At 42.0% G+C, this 21,413-nt stretch overlaps 1 protein-coding gene, 1 long non-coding RNA gene and 1 other non-coding gene across 39 annotated transcripts in view; all 3 read left to right on the plus strand.

Moving 5' to 3' along the window:
- The first annotated feature begins 1,121 nt into the window (after positions 1-1,121).
- Positions 1,122-15,958, plus strand: LOC101445619 (uncharacterized). 3 transcript variants are annotated; one of them, XR_011650011.1, is made up of 6 exons: positions 1,122-1,235; positions 2,442-2,479; positions 4,042-4,123; positions 5,390-5,467; positions 6,671-6,895; positions 15,418-15,958. It is a non-coding gene; the product is annotated as an uncharacterized lncRNA (long non-coding RNA). The 3 variants fall into 3 exon arrangements; XR_188956.5 differs by lacking the exon at positions 15,418-15,958 and having other exon boundaries at positions 6,671-14,679; XR_011650010.1 differs by lacking the exon at positions 15,418-15,958 and having other exon boundaries at positions 1,173-1,235; positions 2,426-2,479; positions 6,671-14,679.
- LOC111760391 (small nucleolar RNA SNORA74) lies at positions 5,113-5,314 on the plus strand. The gene has a single exon (XR_002794087.1). It is a non-coding gene; the product is annotated as a small nucleolar RNA SNORA74 (small nucleolar RNA).
- A 1,651-nt stretch (positions 15,959-17,609) lies between the features above and the next one.
- The window catches only part of MATR3 (matrin 3), a 33,943-nt gene continuing 30,139 nt past the window's right edge, over positions 17,610-21,413 (plus strand). For 5 of the 35 annotated variants that reach the window (XM_071218332.1, XM_071218348.1, XM_071218343.1 and 2 more), the window contains exon 1: positions 17,756-17,879. Coding sequence is in view for 6 of the 35 variants with exons in the window: in XM_058279498.1 (XP_058135481.1) it covers positions 17,673-17,879 (207 nt within the window). In the remaining 29 variants the exon portion in view is untranslated. Of the gene's footprint in view, positions 18,111-21,413 lie in introns of all 35 variants that reach the window. The other 30 variants (XM_004477817.5, XM_071218337.1, XM_058279488.2 and 27 more) reach the window with 22 other exon arrangements.

Below are 21,413 nucleotides of genomic sequence, written 5' to 3' on the forward strand. Positions count from 1 at the left end.
ATTCCTGTTTAACTGCAAAGCAGAGTTCTGCCTACCAGCCTAGTGCCAGTCACGTGACCTTTTAAATTACTGTATTTATGTAAGCCAGAGTCTGTGTCCACCTTCATCAAAACTGAGGAGGATTTGTTTGTCACTTCTCCTCTGGTGGCTTTCTTAACCCCAGAAACTAGCGTCTCTTGCTAGAGTCAATTTAGGGCTCTAGGCTTTCTCTGGAGAGATCTGCCAGAATTGGGGTACGCAGCACATTTTTTTCATTATGAAAGAGCTGAGAGATAAGATAATATAACATTCTGGCAGATGCCAATGGCTAGTGGCTGATTCCCAGGGGTGGAATCTCCTGGCAGTGGTGCCTGATGCAGTAGATCAGCAGAGCCAGTAGGATGCTGGGAGTTGGGAGATCTCAGAGGGTCTGGAAGGGAAGGGCTCTAGAATCTGGAGACTTATGGGAATGGATTTAGGAATTCCTGCTGCTGGGCCTTGCCCCACTGGGTTCCAACTTGACCGTCTGCCCAGGAAAGCAGAAACAAGCTGACTCCAGCTAGTGGCGGAAGGCAGTTTTAGTGTTCAACAGAAATGCTGGGTTCCTGGTGGGCAGTCTGTCCAGATCAAGGACAGGACAAAGCTGACAGAGAAAGCCAGTGTTCTTTAGCGTCTGCCGCTCAGCTAAAGATCCCTCTGCACCAATGGGACCCCGCAGGGCTAGACTGTAGGAGTGACAGGCACAATCTATCCGAAAACCTCTCAGAGAGATCCTGAAGGCCGGACCAAGGTGACCCGTATGGATGGCGAGCCATTAACTGAGTGACAGAGCTGCCGCAGAAAGCCAGAAAGAGGGTCTGCATGGAAACAAAAAAAACCAAAACGTGGGCTGGGCCTGCAGAAACCAAAAGGCGTCACACACGTTAAGGAGACGACAGCGTCCCCGGGGCGCTGGGTATGGGGAGGCTGGAAGCTTGGTCCAGGTTCCCTCTGTAGCACCTCAGGAAGAAATGCGACGGGACCCAAATAAATGCAGCCCTTCTCTTTTTGGGGTCTCGCCTTAAAAGGAGTAGGCTTAAACCTTCAGCACCGCACACGCGTTTTTCAAACAGCGGCTTTTCCTGGGCGGGCCGGCCCCGCCCACTCGGGCCCGGCCCCGCGCGCCTCCGGGGCGGGGCTCGGCTGCGCGCACGGCGCCCTTTCCCCCGCGGCCTCTGCCCGCGCGGCTGTCCCTGGCCGAGCTCCGGACACGTGCGGTGAGTAAGGACCACGCGGGCGGAGGCCTTGGAAGCTTCCTAGCCCGGAGCGAGAGGCAGCTGTGGGAGGACGTCTGCCGGGGCTCGGAACGAAATCGGGATTCATTCCCACGTGGCCCCGGGCGTGGAGGGCATGTTGAAGAGGTGCTGGGAGGTCGTGGGTCTGGAGTCGCCACCCGCCCTCCCCCAACTTCTGCTCTCTCTCCTGACCCCCGAGGGTCACCTAGAGACGGATTCCGAGCGCCTTGCTCCTTAGGCGCCAGCGCTAGCGACGTAGGAGGGTTTGTGAGGAACACGTGTCCGATAGCCGGGTCCAGTTCTTCAATCCAAGCTCCTGAGAAGAGCAGGCTATTTTTAGGATAGTTTCATACCCGGATATGGAACCTCTTCTATTCAGTTTCTTCTTACTTTAAAATTATTTGGGGGCAGTCAGGAGTGAAATTGGGGGACGGCTGGAAAAAGGCCTGATCTTTGATACCCTAACCCAACATAATGTAAATTATGTGATGGGGGAGTGGGCAGGAATGTTTATTGAAATTCTTGCAACGTTTTGATGATTGCTTTGAGCCACAGTTGAGTTCCTTAGCAGGAATGGAAACCTATCTGCCTCTAGTTCCCCTCACACCCATTACTGCTTCCAGTTTTTCTAAAGTGCTACTTTTGTCCTCAAGAGGTCCCACATTCGAGGGGCCTTAAGAGGCAGGAATGACCTCTTCAATCTGGTTTTAACCAGCCTTTGCAGTTTCGTTCCCCATTGTTCTCCGAGGGTAACTTCTTTACTCACCCAGATTCTGATGATGGCTAGTACTGTGTGCCCACTGACACCAGATATTATCCTATGGGCTTAACTTCCATTCCATTTAAGGCTTCCAACTATTCTACGTAGTAAGTACTATTATTAAGATCCCCATCTTACAAATGGGGAAACTAAGGTACAGAGTTAAGTTGCTTGCCCAGTATTACTAAGTGATGGAGTCAAGCTTCCTGATACTTGTGGACTAGACCATTAAATTGCAACAGTTGAAATCACTGGTACATGAATAACAAATAAAATATGAAAACAAAGTTAACCAAGAGTAAACTAGTTATATTGTTGGCTTTATTTCTTGTGGCTCACAAGATTGTGGGCTTTTGAGGGTAGGGCCCCTGAAGTTCATACATGTGTTCACTGTTAGTTGACTTTAACCCAGAATGTTTTGATTACAGAGGGATCAGCCATGGACTTCAGGCAGATGCAACCCCTGGTGAGTGCAACCCTCTCAGCTCACTTTGGCTCCAGCTGTAGGCAGCTGCCTAGGTTGCCTTGTACCTAGGCAAGTGTTACACTGCTGGGAGAACAGCAGCCCAGAGCTGGTTGGCATTCTGGGCATGGTTTATGGCAACTTTGTGTTAACTATACCAGGATGCCAGCATAGTTGCTTATACACTAAAGTTAAACCTACAAGAGCTTGACTTGTAGGGAGAAGCCTAAAAATCCAGATTTTCATCAGTGGTTCTGGTCCAGCAAGTTTGGCTAGTATGAAGTCACTTGAATCATACTTGGGAAACTAAACAAAGCTAAATCAAGCCCAGGGAGGGATGTACAAGTAGAGAAGAAAAGTCAGGTTTTTATTTGTTATAGCAGCTTTCTTTCTGTTTGGAGAGTGCCTGCCATGTGATCACCTGGGGGAGCAGGTGCTCAAGTGGTGAGCACCCACATTCTGCATGGGAGGTCCCAAGTTCAGTACCTGGTGCCTCCTAAAGAAGACAGACAACAAGATAGAGCAAAAAAAAAAAATGAGCAGGGAGCGGATGTGGCTTAAGTGATTGGATGCCTGCCTCCCACATGGGAGGTTTCAGTTCCCATGCTTCCTAAAGGAAAAAAAAAAACCAAGCAGACAATGAGCTCAATCAACAGATGAGGGAGCCATCTGGGGGTGGGGGGGAAGGGGCCTGATAGGGAGGAGGAAGTACATGGGGGATTTGCTAATTACACTGAAATCAAAGTGTAGGCTCTCCCAATATACAAAGCCAGTCACCATGATCCCTTTGTGTTAGCGTTTTATAACTGAGAATGCTGTGTTCAGGGAATGTTGTATTTGCTTTAAAAGTGTGGATAGTCTTTAGCTCTTTAATAAACTATGAAAACAGGATTGAGGGGCTAGGCCTAGGTACAATGTTTCTGATAGACCTTACTGATTTGGTCTGACATACTTGTGTTGGCTTCTTACTGAATTTCAGGAGTTGTTGCCCCTTTTGAGCAGTAAGTATTGAGTCCACTTTGTAGTAATTTTACTTGGGAATGCTAATTTTCTGAGAAGAGATGACTCTCAGTTCTAGGCAAATACTTATCACGCAGGCTGATGCTGGAGCTTGTCCAATAATTGCTGCTTCTGTGAAAAGCAACATCCTAGTTTCCACAGGAGGAACTGGTATGGATGGTGGGGGTAGTATTTATCAAAGCATGTTTTGTTCCATCAGTTGGCTTTCTCTTGAAAGGATTCTCTTAGCCAAACGTCGAATGCTTTGTGTGAATGCCTCAAATGTTCATTGTGAAGAGCCTATTACATATGGGGTCTTAAGACTAGTAATGTCTAGAGAGCTGGGGGAATGGTGGGCTTTAATCATACTCATCTCTTAGGCAAGAAAAAGGCAAATAATGGAAAATAAAAAAGTTAACTGAGGATATAGAAATGGTGGTAAAGTATAAATGACAGACAGCATCCTCTTTCAGTTTTTATAGAAAGGCAGCTTTGTAAGCTGCTAAGGTGCTGAACAGTAAAATCTGTGGGAAATATACCACTTTGGCTTATCTATTTCTTTTTAGGATGATTCGATAGTAGAGCATCCTTGGCCTCCAGAAGAAAGGAAATTGTGGCAGGCAGGCAGTCTTCTCATGGAGTTTGCAGGTAAATATCCCTATTCCTTCAAACATTGACTACCTCCTATGTACCAGGCCTGGTTGGTGTCCATCTATCTGGAAACAATTTGGAGGCAAAATCACTTATTTATTCCCAACAAATTCAGCCTCTGGGTAGGATTTTGGTGGCTATGGTCTGAAGGTATGTAGGTTTTCTAAGTATCTGCATCATTCAGCCTTAGGAATTTATAGGGACAGGAAAGGCCTTAATTGAATAATACAAACTGTCAGAATCTGCCAGTAATTGGACTTTGGTTTGAAGTTACAGTATTGTCCTTTGGCAGTTTGTTAAGTTTCATGAGGGAAAAGATAGTGTACTTTACTTATTCACTGCCAGACCCCAAGCACAGTGCTGGCACGTGGCAGGAACAACCAGAATGGTGAATGAGATAACTGAAGTAATTGGAAAAAGATTCCGCTTTTCCTATTTGTGCAAAGGGTTTGGCAGTTTATTCTGGGACCAGTGCTTCCATGCCCCTTTTACAGTAACATTAAATTCATAGTGTTATCTTTTTTTTTTTTTTTTTTTAAAGATTATTTATTTATTTATTTAATTTCCCCCCCTCCCCTGGTTGTCTGTTCTTGGTGTCTATTTGCTGCGTCTTGTTTCTTTGTCCGCTTCTGTTGTCGTCAGCGGCACGGGAAGTGTGGGCGGTGCCATTCCTGGGCAGGCTGCTCTTTCTTTTCACACTGGGCGGCTTTCCTCAAGGGCGCACTCCTTGCGCGTGGGGCTCCCCCACGCGGGGGACACCCTTGCGTGGCACGGCACTCCTTGCGCGCATCAGTGCTGCGCATGGCCAGCTCCACACGGGTCAAGGAGGCCCGGGGTTTGAACCGCGGACCTCCCATATGGTAGACGGACGCCCTAACCACTGGGCCAAAGTCCGTTTCCCTATAGTGTTATCTTTATCCATTCTTCTACCTGGGTTACCTGGGTATCTGAAACAAATAAGAATGGTAAAGCTGTTTCAGGAATTAACCAGCAGTTGTCAGCTTTCCAGGCCAGTGTGATGCCTGTGATGGTGTTACACTGTTGGAAGAGGAAGCACTACCTTTACTGTGGTCTGGCCCCAAGCACTGTTTTGGTGATGAGGGCAAGTACCTATAGGGCAGTGTTTTGCACCTCTGAGAGTGGAGTGGCTCCCTTTGTGGGCTTGGTCCTAGTCTGGGTGCAAACAGTTTTTTTGTGTGTTACATGTTAGAAAAGGACTGTCTTAGAGACAGCCTGTAATAACTTTTCCTCCTTGAATACTAGGTGCCTTGACCTGAGTAGGAAATCTGCTTCCATCAGAATCTCAGATGTCGGACAGACCTGACCTGTACAACAAGATACGTATGTAGTTCTTTTGTCATATAGGTCCTTACTAAGTTAGCTTCAGCCCAGATGGGTTTATACTGCATCATTCTAGGGCAGAGATCTGCAATCTTTCTGTGTGACCTTGGTGTCATGTCATCCAGGCCGGTAAAGTCAGAAAGTAAATAAATTAGGCCATATGGTCCCTGTTGCAACTACTGTTTTAATGGAACACAACCATAGACCATATGACACCAAATGAGCATGGTTGGTTGGTGTTCCAATAAAACTTTATTTATTTGTGGGGACTGAAATTGGAATTTCATAAAATTTTCAGTCAAAATTTTAAGGTTTAAGATGTGGGGTATCAAATTCCTCTAAGCATGCAGGCTGTTTTTTCTGACCACTGTAGGATTACCTGGTGTGCAAAGAGGGGTTTGAAAAGGGATAATTAACTTGCTGCTTGTGTGCATGTATTCATTGCCCCAATAGGTTTCAATGGCTTAATCATGCAGTTAAAATAACTTTAATGGAATTTCCTACTTGATAAATGAAGTTAATTAGTCACCTACTTATTCCTGTTGTCTTGATTTTTTTTTAAACCAAAGAAATTTATTTCCTAGTGAGTCCTAAGTAGACGTGAAGTAAAATATTTCAGGGTGCCTTTTTATTTGTTCCTTCCCTTTCTCATCCTTTTCCACTGCTATAATGAGAATTGGGATTGGACTGGCTGAGTTACTGGATACTTAATGCTTCCTGCCATAAGTATCAATAAACACAAGCGCCTCTCCAGTTCTTTGGCCAATTTCAGGTTCCTAGGCCTGTACCATAAAGAGGAAAAATATTTAAAGGAGGGCAGGGAACCCTCTAAAATTTTTGGTATTTGGGATCATTCCCAAATTTTAGTCAGGAACACAAAACTCCAAAGGAATAAATTCTGCAGGCCCCGAGGGAACACAAAAAAGGTGATTAAGTGCCTAAGAATTCTCAGGAAGGAAAACATCCTGCTAAGAGGAACTAATTAAGAACTAAAAAATGACAGTGATTCCTGAATCTTTTACTTATAGGGCTTTATGAACAACTCCAGTTAATGGACCTGTCAATAACTTTTTTTTTTAAATAGTTTCCGATTTACAAAAAAGTTGTGAGTTCTCATAATATCTTACATTGATACCTTAATATTTTTAACAATAAATGAGCTGACATTAATAATTTCTTAATTTATCCTTTTCTCTGTTTCAGGAAATACCATGTTACATTTACTTGTACTGTCTCTTTGGGTTCCTCTCGGCTGTGACAATTTCTCAGACTTCCTTGTTTTTTATGACCGTGACAGTTTTGAAGAGTAATGGTCAGGTATTTTGCACAATGTCTAAATTGAAATCTTGTCTTTTTTTCTTGTTAGGCTGGGGTTATGGCTTGGAAAACCGACATGTAAAGTGCCATTCTCCTCACATCCTTTCAAGGGTAAATGACTTAGCATTGCTGATGCTAACGTTGATCAACGGGCTGAGGTCATGCTTGTCAGGTTTCTTTACTGTAAAGTTACTACCTCCAGCCTACCTTTCCACATTTAACTTGAAGGAAGTCACTAAACCTGTGGGGAGTTATGCTCCACTTTCTTGAAGACTATCTATTTAAATATGGTGTTACTCTACACAAATTTGTCTTCCCCATTTTACTTATTTACTTATTTCTGTTATTATGGGCATGGATATTTAGTTTGTATTTGGGATTATCACCTATTACTACTGTATTCTGTTGCCCAAGAATTGTTCCCCTTTTGGCCATTGGGGACTCCGTTGGCTCCTGTGCCCCTCTGACATACCTTATCATTGTGGGTTGTTTTTTTGTTTTGCTTTTAAAAGTATTTCCTCATTTTATGAAACCACAAGATGCTCCAGGCTCATCTTGTCTATTTCCTGACCCAGTCAGAATCAGCCATTTCTTTAAGGAGCCTGTTTCCTTCTGCTGGAGAATTGGATAGGAAATTAATACCATTCTAACTGTGATCTTCATTGCCACTTATTATGTTCTATAAACAAATATTTATTTCAATACAATTTTTCTCTTTCTAGGACTCTTAACTACTGTTAACATTCCTACTGGAATCCTTAATTCTTAGCTTTAATATTTTTTTTGCTTATGCTTTCTGATGTCATCTCCTCCTTCACTGTATTGTGCTGATCAGTCCGTCCCCACTGAGTTTCTTATTTCTTAATTGTTTCTGTTTATGTTTCTAATAGCTTCCTCACTTGTTATAGGATATTTAATATGCATGTTTAAGACTTTATTCTGTGGGCTTCATTTAACTGTTTTATCTAGAAATGGTGATTAAAACTATTGTCTTTTATTTATAGTAAGTGCTTTATTGCCGGGATGGCTGATTATTTTTACCCTTTGAGCACAGAGGATGGGGATTTTCTACCTACTGGTAGAAGGGAGGAGCCAAAGTGAAGAGTGGATACAGTGATGAGTCAGATCTAGGGCAATAAAAAGGAGAATTGAAGGACAGAGCAGAAAATTTTCTTTATCTTACCCCTCAGTACTCAGAGCCAGCCATGATCTGTCCCACTAGAGATTCTCAAATATTCCCTAGATACCCCAACCTCTTATTTGTGTAATATTTCCAGGGCTGAGATTGAGGAAGAGCCAACAATCTATGTTAATTCCTTGTCATAACTCTTCCCTTTTTACTGGTTTAGGGCTTTCATTAAATGAATTCTTTGTTGGACATTGGGGTGAACTGGACACAGTTCTCATCTTAACTCGGCCTATCAGGCTTTACGTACCATTCCTTCTCTTGTTCCTCATCTTTGTGTCTGCAGATTCCCTTCTGGCCACACTGGCTAGAGTTTTTTTTCCCCCTACTCAGTCCTTCGTATTGCCTCTTTTGCCACTAGGCCACTGCAAAGGTTCTGGTTCATTGTTCTCCACTTGGATAATTGGCTACTTTGAGGTCTCAGCTGAGTCAGTACTTCTGCAGAAAAGCCTTGCCTGTGACAGTACACTATGTACCTGTCCATTACATTTACTAGAAAGCCAGACACAGACAGAGACCATGTAAGAAAGCTTTGAAAAGGTATTATTCACCAGATTCTGTGGTTTACCTCACTTCCCTACACCAAGAAGCCTTAATTCTACTGCCAGCTAACTAAAAAGCCTCAGTTGGTGAATATTAATATCTATGTGTCATAATGTACTCAAAATAGAGTAAAGTAAGGGCATAAAAATACTGTGCTTTTCAATAATAGCTCAGTTAAGTGAGGATAACATGCACTGGTTTTTTTGTGTGTTGTTTGTTTGTTTTTTACCATTTTTGGGACATATAAGGGTGTAAGATTTCCAAATATTTTGCTAGTGGACTGTAAAATTATAACTTCATACACAATTATTTGAAACAAAGTTTAGCCTCAAAAACTATTAAATGAAAATAATTGATTTGCCATTCAGATTTGAGACATCTGATAACTAAAATATATGTGTGGGCTTTTGTTAACTTTTTTTTATAATCCATAAATATCTTTATAGTTTTAAAATCATGTATAATGTCCTTGTAAATGATAACTTGCAGAACCTCGTTTACTTGAAGACGTAGCACTGGAAAGTAGGTGCCATGATAAAGCTTATGTTACAACCAGATTTCAAAGGATAATTTTAACATTTCTGCTGTGGGACTCTATAAAAATGAATAATCCTTGAATCTGGGATCTTTGTCATTTTAGGATAGTCATGTAAAAATATAGGAGTCATGTGCTATAGAATACTGGCAACATTTACAGGATGTTAACCATGTGCCAGATCTGTGCTAAATCTTTACATTAATCTTCTCATCAGCCCTACGAGGTAAATGCTATTATTTGCCCAAGACCACATACCTAGTAAGTTTGGTTTGGGAGCTATCATGTATAGTGCCCTCAGGTCTTTCTCTAACATTCTCAAAAATATCCACTTGTCCCCTGTAATCATCAGACTTTCAGATTAACTACTAAAATGATGGTTTTCTTGTCTTTTAGATCTATTCCAAATGACAAATACCATCAGTAGCTTTTTTTTTTAAAGATTTATTTTTTGTTTCTCTCCCCTTCTCCCTCCCCCAGTTATCTGCTCTCTGTGTCCATTCGCTGTGTGTTCTTCTGTGACTGCTTCTATCCTTATCAGCGGCACCCGGAACCTGTGTTTCTTTTTGTTGTATCATCTTGCTGTGTCAACTCTCTGTGTGTGCAGCACCATTCCTGGGCAGGCTGCACTTTCTTTGGCACTTGGCGGCTCTCCTTACCGGGCGCACTCCTTGTGCGTGGGGCTCCCCTATGCGGGGGACACCCCTTCGTGGCAGGGCACTCCTTGCACGCATCAGCACTGCACATGGGCCAGCTCCACACAGGTCAAGGAGGCCCGGGGTTTGAACGCGGACCTCCCATGTGGTAGACGGACACCCTATCCACTGGGCCAAGTCCACTTCCCACTATCAGTATCTTAACCACCCTTGGTGCAGCATCTCCAACTGGTCTTATTTCAGTAGTTTTGCTTTTTACAGATGTATTTTTTACACTTGCTTTCTAAGATTCCATCTACTTCTCTATTCTCCCTCTCATAACACCTGTAAGCCATACATTTAACCCATCAGTTGTTCAATTTCTTTAAAAGAAACTTAAACCATCAGGTTTTTTTTCCTATTTGGAATAGTCCCTGCAATGCCCTGGTTTTTGGCTAACTTTCTTTGGATTTCCAACTATATTCTTAATATCACTGTCCTTCCCTCTATCCCCTTTATGTTCTTGTCACAAATACAGTTTTAAACATTGTGTGCCCAATACCATAGATTTACTGTTACTTTTTATGTATTTGCATTTTGGCTTCTGTAAGAAGTGAAAATTGCAGTTACAAACCAAAAGTGTGATAATACTGGCATTTCTATTACCCATGTAGTTATTTACCTTTTCTAGAAGTCTTTATTTCTTCATACATCTGTTTTTTTAACAAATCAATTTTGATACATAGTAGTAGAACATACAATTCATCCAAAGTGTATAATCAGTGCTATTTGGTATAATCACATAGGCTTTTAGTATAATCACAATGCTGTGCATCCATCACCACAAAAAAATTTTAAAACAATTTAATTACTCAGAAAAGAAAAATTCCACACCCCATAGCAGTCCTTCCCAAGCCCTATATAACCACTGATCTAATTTCATCCTTATATATTGATTTACATTTACATTTTATATACATGGAATCATACAATATGTAGTACTTTGGTTTCTTTGACATAGAATATTTTTTGTATGCTATTAACCTCTTGAATATTAACATACATTAGCTCAGTTTCAAAGAAAAATAGTCTTGTATGTGATTTTACCCATATTCATATTTCAGTGCAGTTTTAATATGCTCTACAGGTCCATGTTAACTTTTTTAGCTTTCCTTTTAGAAATATACATGACTTTAGATTTCCCTTTCAACCATTTTCATACCCACATAATAGTACTGCTAGTTACAAACATCATGTTGGGCTTTCTTTCACCTTTCTATTCATTTCCAAAGATTAATACACATCCTTTTTTACCAATTCTACTCAAGTTAACCCTCCCCTTTCTATTCTCTAACCTTGATGTTATTTTCTGGTGACCCATATTCAAGTTATTAACGCCACATTACACAATATATTTAGCTCATAGTAGCACAGTCATACAGTATTTGTCCTTTTGTGTCTGACTTGCTTTGTTCAACACAATGTCCTCCAGGTTCATCCATGTTTGTTTGTTTTTTTTTTTTAATTTATTTTATTTATTCTCTCTCCTCCCCCTCCCACCCTGGTTGTCTGTTCTCTGTGTCTATTTCTTCCTCTTCTTCTTTGTCCGATTCTGTTGTCAGCAGCATGGGAATCTGTGTTTCTTTTTGTTGCGTCATCTTGTTGTGTCAGCTCTCTGTGTGTGTGGCTCCATTCCTGGGCAGGCTGCACTTTCTTTCACTCTGGGTGGCTCTCCTTATGGGGCGCACTCCTTGCGCTTGGGGCTCCCTTATGTGGGGGACGCCCCTGCGTGGCACGGCACTCCTTGCGTGCATCAGCACTGCACATGGGCCAGCTCCACACGGGTCAAGGAGGCCCGGGGTTTGAACCATGGGCCTCCCATGTGGTAGACGGACGCCCTAACCACTGGGCCAAGTCCGCCCATCCATGTTATGCTTTAGGACTTCATTTCTTACAGCTGCATTACATTCCATCGTGTGATGGATTACATGGGTAATAGAAATGCCAGTACTATTGTACTTTTGGTTTGTAACTGAACTTTTTACTTCTTACAGAAGGCAAAATGCAAATACATAAAAAGTAAAGATAAATCTATGGTACTTGGCACACAGTGTATAAAAATGTAATGTGTGACACGAACATAAATTTGTGTAGAGAGGAGGACAGAGTTATAGGAACATAGTTTGAAAACCAAATAGATAAGTGTGTTTATCTATTCATCAGTTGATGACCACCTGGGTTGTTTCCAACTTTTGAGAAATAATGCCACTATGAACATCAGTGTGCAGATGTCTGTTTGTGTCACTGCTCTCAGTTCTTCTGGGTACATACCTACCAGTGATATTGCTGGGTCACATGGCAAATCTATATTCAACTTCTTTAGGAACTGCCAAGCATTCCTCCACAGTGGATTTTTTTTTTTTTAAGATTTATTATTTTTTTATTTCTCTCTCCTTCACCCCCACCCCAGTTGTCTGCGCTTTGTGTCCCTTCACTGTGTGTTCTTCTGAGACCACTTCTATCTTTATCAGCGGCACCAGGAATCTGTGTTTCTTTTTGTTGCATCATCTTGTGTCAGCTCTCTGTGTGCGGCGCCATCCCTGGGCAGGCTGCACTTTCTTTGCGCTGGGTGGCTCTCCTTACGGGGTGCACTCCTTGCGCGTGGGGCTCCCCTATGCAGGGGACACTGTGTGGCAGGGCACTCCTTGCGTGCATCAGCACCGCACATGGGCCACCTCCTCACGGGTCAAGGAGACCTGGGGTTTGAACCGCGGACCTCCCATGTGGTAGGAGGACACCCTATCCATTGGGCCAAGTCCACTTCCCCACAGTGGTTTTGATTTTCTATCTATAGTCAGCAACAATGTCACAAGGTTTTCCTTCTTTGTTTTTTAATGGCCTTTTCCTTGATTTGAAACTCATCTAGTTGCTGCAGCCCTTTTAACTGTTTTTTCCAGAGCTCTGAGAAAATTGATTCTGCAAGTTTTTGCTTGTTAAAAAATTATTTGGGAAGATGGAACCCACCATATTGATGATGTCACTAATAACTTGCTTTGGCTGGCAGTTGGAGCTGGCTGTCACCTGGGAGCTAAGTTTGGGATGATGACTGGAAGGAGCATCTTACTTCTTGTGCATAGAGCCTCTTCATATGGCTTGAAACCCAGGATGGCAACTGGATTCCAAGTTGGTGAAAGCAGATCTTAAAAGTTAGTGTCTCTTCTGTAGTCTCTTAATCAGAGACCTCCAAATTACAAGAAGGAAGATAGATTACACCATTTGATGAGAAGAGTGGCAAAGAATTTGGCCATCCTTAATTCACCACACGTGTGTATATATACACACAAACATGTGAATGCTCATATGTGTATAGAAAATCCTTATACTACACAAGAAACAGTTGATAGTTACTGAATTTATGTAAGAGAATTGTTCTAGTTTCCTAGGCTGCTCTAGCAAATACCATGAAAAGGGTTGGCTTACACCACAGGAATTTATGAGCTTACAGTTTTGATGCCAAGAAAATATCCAAATCAAGGCATCCTCAAGGCTATGTTTTCTTATTGAGGATGGGCTGCTGGAGATTCTTGGCTCCTCTGCCACGTGGCAAGGCACAATGCAGCGTCTGCTGGTTTTTCCCTTCTCTTCCAGGTTTTATAGATTTCAGTTTCTTGCTTTCATGGCTGTCTCAATTTCATTCTTATATAAAGGATTCTAGCAGTAGGATTAAGACCAATTCTGAATGAGGTGGGTCACACCTTAACCGAAGTAATTTCATCAAAAGGTCCTACTTAAAATGGGTCCACACCCACAGGAATGGATTAGATTTACAAACATGGTTTTCTAAGAGTACATAGAGCTTCAAACCACTACAGGGAGTGTACTCAAAAACTCTTTTAGCACCCCTACCTGACCCTACTTTGCCAGGTGCTAAAAGAATTACTGCCTAACGGTTTTCTATGTTTTTATTTTTTTAATTTTTATTTTTTTCTATGTTTTTATACAGACTGGGTCTAGCCTAAATCACATTTTTAATAGATTAACTCTGTTAAAAAATAACAAAGATGATGGATTCCCAGGAGATTCTGAGATGACAGTGCTACTGGAGGCAGGATAACCAAATTCTCAAAAGCTCTGGTTTTAGATTTATATAGAAGTTCCAGGTAGTTCCACCCTAGTTAGCTGCATGACCTTAGGCAAAATTCAGAAATTGAGGGATAATACCCTCAAGCTTATCCTAATTAAAATGTATTAACTGCTTAGTATAGTACATAAATAGCTGTCAATTCTACTAGACTCCTGAACTCCATGGGAGTCAGACCCTTCATCTTGTTTATTACTGTGTAATGGCAAGTGCTTGGCACATAGTAGGCTTTCAAATATTGGCTGCTGAATGTTAAATGATAGCTTCAAGGGTATGAATCCTGTTTTGCTGCTGAATACTAACCCTTGCACCTTGGTGAAATGTAATTCCTTTATTCTCCCCAGAAAAGAAACTTTAAAAGTATATTATCAGTGGCATGACTTCCATATTCACATAATGAATCTGTTTTAATGGGTGGGGTGGTATAAAAAATATAAAAGGTCCCTATTATCAGATTAAAGCTATATTATCCTAGCATTTAAAGCCTTCTCACCATCTAGCACTACCTAGTATATTACCAAAGTCTCAACAGCAATTCTTGTTTATCATCTCTGGTGCATACCACACCCATTCTCAAGACACCAAAAAGTAAGTAGAGCTCTTGATCAGTCTCAGCTCACACTTGGGGGCCCCCTCAAGGCCAGACTTTGTTTCCTTGTCCATCTACCTCAGACCAAGATTCTCAATGGCTTGTTTTGTATAGAATAAATATTTGATGGATGAATGAAATCTTAGTATTATTACCTTGATTTCTCATGTCCATTCATTGATGAAGCTCTAAGCACCTGTAATTATTTCCTTTGAGTCTCCTGCAACATGACTAAGCAGACCCTCAATAAATAATTTATTGAAAAAGTTTCTGGTTTTTCTTCTCGATGTGATCACCAGATGGCATTACAGCCTTATACAAAAGCTAGGAAGGTACATATCTGAACAGATTTGACATGCAGGCATATTAGGCTTCTAGAGGGGCAGAGCATTCTGTCATCTAAAAGTTGGTGAAACAAGGGGGGAATCTAGATCATTAGGAATCAATAAACCCTGAGTAGTTTTGAGTTGAAAGAAGAGCCAAGATTGACTGACGAATGTGGATCCTTATTCTTTTTCTAAAGTTATAAAGTGGACTTAAACAATTCTTTTTCAGAGGAGTCCCAGCCCTTAATCGTAACAAATGCCTTCTCCAAGATTAGAAAATCATACATGACATTGCCAATAGAAATTCCTTTGGGGGTCTAAACCAGTAGTCCCACTTTTCACACAGCCATTGCAAAATTTCCCCACTTTTCAACATGAGATTTTTCACAGAAAACTGAAGTCACTTGAGTATAATGCCCATGTATTCCACCATCCTTTCCATTTCAACTAGAGGTATCCTTCCAGATCCCATTCTCATCCTTTTAGGGGCCTCCATTATGGATTATCCCTTCCCAATCTTTTCAACTACCTCTTTTCTTTGCTATCTTTCCTATCAACATTGGATCTTTTTTTTTTTTTTTTAATTTCATTTATTCTCCCCTTTCCTGCTGTATTTTTGTTGTCTGTGTCCATTCACTGTGTAATCTGTATTTCTCTTTTTGTCTTCTCTTTCTCTAGGATTCACCAGGATTCAATCCTGGGGACCTCTGATGTGGAGAGGTTCCCTGTCAGCTGTGTCACCTCTCTTCCTGGTTTCTGCTGGGCTTCACCTTGTCTCTTGTTGTGTCATCATCTTGCTGCATGACTCACTTGTGTGGGCAATTGGCTCACTGAGCTGGCACTCTCGTGGGCACTCAGTTTACAATGCAGGCATACTTTTTTTCACCAGGAGGGCCCAGGGATCAAACCTGGGTTCTCCCATATGGTAGGCTGAAGCCCTATCACTTGAGCCACATCCACTTTCCAACAATGGCTCTTAATTAGACCTTTCAGAGTATAATTTCTGTGCCTCAGTCCCCCATAATTTTTGTCCTGTCCCACCTTTGTCCACTTAGTCCCCTGTGTCTCAAACTGAACTTGCCTTCTTGCCTCCCCAGCTGCTCCTTTTCAGTTATCCCTATCTTAATGAATAGTACAGACAACCATCTAGTTGTCATTTCTCCATGACACCCTCATCCTCCACATCCAACAAAGTTAATAAAATGACTAAATGTCTTCATCTTTGGCCCCTGTTTTCTAAATGGCATTCATGAATTTTCAAAAATTCAAATCTAGGATACTACTTAAAAATCCTTTAGTACCTCATTAATCTAAGGAGATTTTTTTACTAACTGGCCAAAATAATGCCTTAAAAAAAAAAGCCATGCTAAGTGAGACAAACCAGACACAAAGCACTACATATTGTATGATTCCATTTATATGAAATGTAAATATAAATCAAATTTATAAAGATGGAAATAGATTTGTGGTTGTGTAGGCCTGGGGAAGGATAGAGGGATCCAGGGGTTACAAAGGGGTTTGAATTTTTTCTTTTTAAAGTAGTGATACTGCTCTAAAACTTTGTGGTGAAGAAAGCACAACACTGATTAAACTAAAAGCCATTGTCCACTTAGTTCCCTGTGTTCCCAAGTGAACTTGCCCTCTTGCCTCCCCAGCTGCTTCCCAGTTCTCCCTGAATACTGTTTACAATTAAACAGTATTCACCAGTTTCTGTACTGCTTCCCCTTCACCTATTTAACCCCTACAGCATCAGATAACAACTCAAACTTAAGTTTCTTAGGAAATGCATGAGGGCAAATATTGACTTGACTAGTTTATTATTTCCCTGAGGCCAAACTCAGTGACCCAACCCTGTGCTCCAGAAGGACTGAAATCAAACTAGATTGAGAAAAAGCAATATTGTGATCCAGAGCAATTTTTTTCATATGCAACTGAAACAAGTTTCAGGAACAAATGTTTACTCAATGCGATGCAGTCGGAGCGTTTCCTTTCTCTTTGAATAAGTTGATAGTGAGGACCCATTAAATTTTTTTCAGCTTGTACTTTGAAAAGGGCAGCCTTAAGTGATCCCCACCCAATCTTGTTTTGGACTGGGATCCCTGGTAAAAAGTACCGGTCCAAAACATATTTCTTAGTATAACTAAAGCCCCTAGCCTGAGGTTAAATTTCATTTTTAAAGATAGGCCTCTTCGGGTTAACAAGTTATATGTTGGTTAAACTACATAACCTTGTTGTGCTGCTTTTCTCATCTATCAAATGGGATGAAAAGAACACCTACCTTTAGAGTTTTTGTAAGGTTGTGTGTAAACTGTTCATTCCATTGCCCTGCCTGTATTAAGCACTCCAGAAATGTCTTATTACTAATAATCAGTAGTTGTGCTGGAAAATTCCCTACCCTCCAGGCGCCGAGTCCAGTACAGTATGTGGGAGGGGAGGGCGGATGGTGGTGCAGTCACAAACAATTTTTTGCCTAGAGATCAGGTCTGGGGCTGGGAGGTGTCCCGGGAAGGCGGAACCGTCGCCTTTGCTCTAAAGAAAAAGAGAGCGCGAAATCCCTCCTACATGGGGATGGCGTGGGGGAGGGGGGGGGTTTGGACCAAGTATCTCAGTAACATGGGTATGTTGCAGTCAATCAAGTTCACCAAATGGCGGTGATGGTCATTTCGAGGGGAGGAGGGCGCTTTCGGTCTTCTCCTCCAGCACCGAATTCCTGCGATTAGTAAACAACCAAAATAGTACTGATTCCCTCTTTGGCCCCATTCCCGGGCGCTTTAAATCTGTACATTATGCAATTTAGAGGTTGACGAAAACCTTTTCGAAGATTGGGACTCGAACTCGTGCGCTGTGGTTCCCCATTTCCCTCCTCAGTCAGCTACGGAGAAAGCGGGCTCCACCCCGAGAGCGTAGGCACCAGAGGGCAGTGCGCGTGCGAGATGCGCGCGTCGAGATGGGGGAGGGGCCTGGCGCGCGCCGAAACGGGGCCTGAAGGGGTGGGGGCAAAGTCTCTCGCGAGAATAGATTTGTTCTTGTGCTGCTGCCGCCACCTTTTGCCAGCGCCGTTGCTGCGGAGGATTGTGGGATCCTCCGCGTCCCGCTCTCTGGGAGAGGTACCTCTCCTTTTCCCTCTCCCTTTTCCTAAGGTAGGCGTGAAGCGGGTAAGAGTCGGGGTGGGATGGCTGGGGGCTTTCTGCCCCCGCCGGGATGGGGCAATGACAGCGACCGGGGCCGCGGGCGGCCGGTGGCGCGCCTTTTTTGCTCGCTCCCGCTCGTTCGCTTTGCCTCCCTCCGCGCTGCGTATGTGAGCCGCCTGCTCGGCGGCCGCCATGTTAGGAGCTCAGTGGCGGCGCAACCAGTCTCCTCGGGCGGCGGAGGTGAGCTGTCCGAGAGGGATACACGCGGCCAGTCGAGGACCAGGGGTGCGGCGGGAGAGTCGGGGGGCTCTGAGGGTTGCTGTGCGGCGAACTTCCTGCGTTCTGGGTTTGCTGTGGGCGGGGGCGGGACGACTAGCCCGTTACACGCGGGCCCCAGCGCTGAGGTGGAGGGAGGAGCGCACGAGGCCTGAGGGACGGAGTGTCGCGGGGGGGCTGTCTGCCGTTTGGGGAGGTTGGTTAGGAAAGCGAAGTCCTTGATAGCGCCAACCCCAGTTAGGGGATTCAGAAAGTTTGCGTTTTTCTCTTGCGCCTCAAAGTGTGCTCCAAAATGGAGGATTTCGCAGGCTCTGGGTAGCGTAGTTCTTTGAAGAAAGGTTTCTTTCCCTGCTGTCCCGGCCTTAGCGCCGCTGCTCGCTTTATATCCTCACAGCGCCCTCTAAGGCTTCCCAGTCCACCGCCCCCTCCCCACACGCGGTTTTAGTCGTTCCTCAGGAACAATTCCTCCCCACCCCCCATTGCGTTAAAAATGGCCGAAAAATGAAACGTTAAAACGCTCATTTTTCGTCTGGCGTCTGGATAAAGCCTCCAGTAGTACGCAGTGAGGCAGTAGATTTGCGCTTGTTTATAGTGTCTCCTCATTTCTTTTTTATCAAATTATTAGTCTGAGTTCCTTTAGTGAGGATCGTATGGTGTGGGACCTTCCGGTTTCCAGACAAAGGGTTTGGAGTACCGCGGTGTAGTTGCCGCATCGTTGTTCTTTTCATTGCTAGCGCTGTGCCATGTTCTATGTTCTACAGGGATTTGCTAGTTCACCCATTACTGTGGATGAATATCCCCCAAGGTGTTTGCCCTGTTCTGTGGCACTATTCTTTGGCATATTCCCGTTGGATCAGTTACAGTTCTTCAGGGCTAGCCGGACGTTTCTAGAACGGTTATGGCGATTGAGAATTTTCTAGTCTTTTAAGAGCGCTGGAAAAACCAGTCGTTGATTTCGCAGGTGGTAGTCATGAGATTTTGTGTTAACAGTGTTGTGCTTGTTATACAAAGGTTGGTTTAAGATTTAAAATAGTCGGTAAAAGGTTTTTTTCTCACGTAGATTTAAAAATCACTGTAAACAGTTAACAGATTGTGTGGGCAGAATTTTAATTTTAGGATCTCTTCATAATTGTCCTAAAAAAAAAAACCCGTTTCCTTTAAAAAACTCACTTCATTAATGGCTCAGTTATCTACACAGTCTATCGGCAATGTTTTTTAACATTAGTATTTTATAAATCGAGGGTGGGGGAGACAATTTTATTGCAAAAACGCTCTGGGTATCCCTTTTCCACTTGACTGAAAATGTTTTTGTAAACTTAAAATTAAACAAAATAGAATTACAACATGATTCTTTTCATTGGTTATGTAAGATTTGGAAAAGAATGTTTAGCCAGAAGATGTTTGTGTTGAAGTGCTTTAAGTTTACATTTCTTTCTTTGCACTTAACGTTATATGCATGTTATAGTTATAACAGTTTATGCACCGAGAGAGTTTATATATCTAGAGAGAATGAGGGTGTGTGTGTTTTTCCTCACTTTACCATCTTTATATATCCCCTTTTCAGCTGTGTACTGGAGTTGCATTTATATACCATTTTGAACCAATACAGAAGGACTTGACCACCTTTCGTCTGAACAGTTGTATTTTAAAGGAATCTTAAGGCATTTTAATTTTATTACTAATGCTTTTAAGGGAAGTGTAAATGCTAACAAATCAGTTAATAATAAATAAGTGAGGTATGCAACGATAAAGTCCATTATATAATTTCAGAAATACCATGTGGAACAACTTGCTAATTTTACAAAAGCGATTAAAGCCCAGGGGGGTGGTTGTTAGTTAACCAGTGGCATGGCTGCCTGTCTGGTCTAGAATCCTTGGATCTTAATTCAGTACAGGGCTCTTCAATAATAACTAAGCCTAATAATAATGGAAGGATTTAGTCTACAGGGAATAACTTCTAAGGTTTGTGTACAGAAATGTTATCTTGGGTTATTAAACATTAAAAATCCAAAAGATTCAACAGTTGGAGATCTGTAAATCTATACAGCTCTTGAAAACAACGTTTTAGGAGGAGAGTAGTAATGGGAAAGTGATAATGCTATATAGTATTACCTGGAAATAAAACTATGCTGATGTGAAATTTGATTTGTTTTTTAATATAATATGCAAATAATCATAAAAATTGAGAGGATCCCCCCCCCCCCCCCGCGCGCCAAAATGTCCAGTAATTAGCGCTGGGTGTTGGCTTTATGAATGGTTGTATTTTTGTATTTCCTTTGAATTTTTCAGAAATTTTCACAAATCGCACTTACTTTTGTAATTTTAAAAAGCTTTGTATTTAGAAGTGTATAAAGAACTGCTTTACATTCTCATGGGCCTTTTTTTTTTTTTAAATCATGTTTTTAAGGGGAATTGAGATAGAAGTGAGCAGGCTTCCTGAAATCTGAAATGCAGATTATTCAAAAATGACAAAAGCTAGTGCTTGCTGTGTAAGGTATTTTGGCTATTGTATGTAGACAAATAGAAATGTGGAAATGTTCTTATGTAAAAATATTAATTTGGTTATATTGTTATTGAGACGAATTCTTGCCAGGTTAAAATATGAATTGCAGGCATTTACTATTGAAAGAATGGTCAAAAACTATTGTAAGTGGAATCGGATAAGGATTTGTGTTCTTGTTTTTCTGTCCCTCCCTTAGGATTATGTTAAAACTGCCCCTCCGTGTGGCAACAGGTTGTAAAGAGTAGATGACTAATATTTGGGGTAGATGAAACTAGGTTTTGGGGGGTGGGGTGGAAGGGCTGCAGAGAGGGGAGTGTAGTTTTGCAATTTTTGGTATAATTATTATGGGGTCATTACAATATGACCAAGGGCCCTGAAATTCTATTTAAAAGGTTTTTATATGTAGAAAAGTGGAGACCTAGAAGTAGGACAGAAAGGAAATAAGCCTATGGATTGAGAGAAATTTTAAATAGGTATCCTTAAGAAAGGTTTTCACAAGTGATTTTTAAAAAATTGAGTACAACTTTAGCTTTGACCTATTGCTGCTCATTTCTTTTATAAGTTTAAATGTAAACTTGTAATACAGAAATTGTAAAGTGCTGTACTATTTCTTCTGACTCGAGTATGTTTATTACTGTGGCAGGACTACGTGGGATGGAATCTACTTGAAGTAGCAATGAAACCTTAGGATTTTAAGTTTTTCAAACTCTTAAAAAACTGATATATAAAAGACTTGCTTTTTCTCTGGAAACTTTTAAAAAAAC

The sequence above is a fragment of the Dasypus novemcinctus genome, chromosome 2 (assembly GCF_030445035.2).
Source record: "Dasypus novemcinctus isolate mDasNov1 chromosome 2, mDasNov1.1.hap2, whole genome shotgun sequence".
In the NCBI taxonomy this organism is placed as follows: Eukaryota; Metazoa; Chordata; class Mammalia; order Cingulata; family Dasypodidae; genus Dasypus; species Dasypus novemcinctus.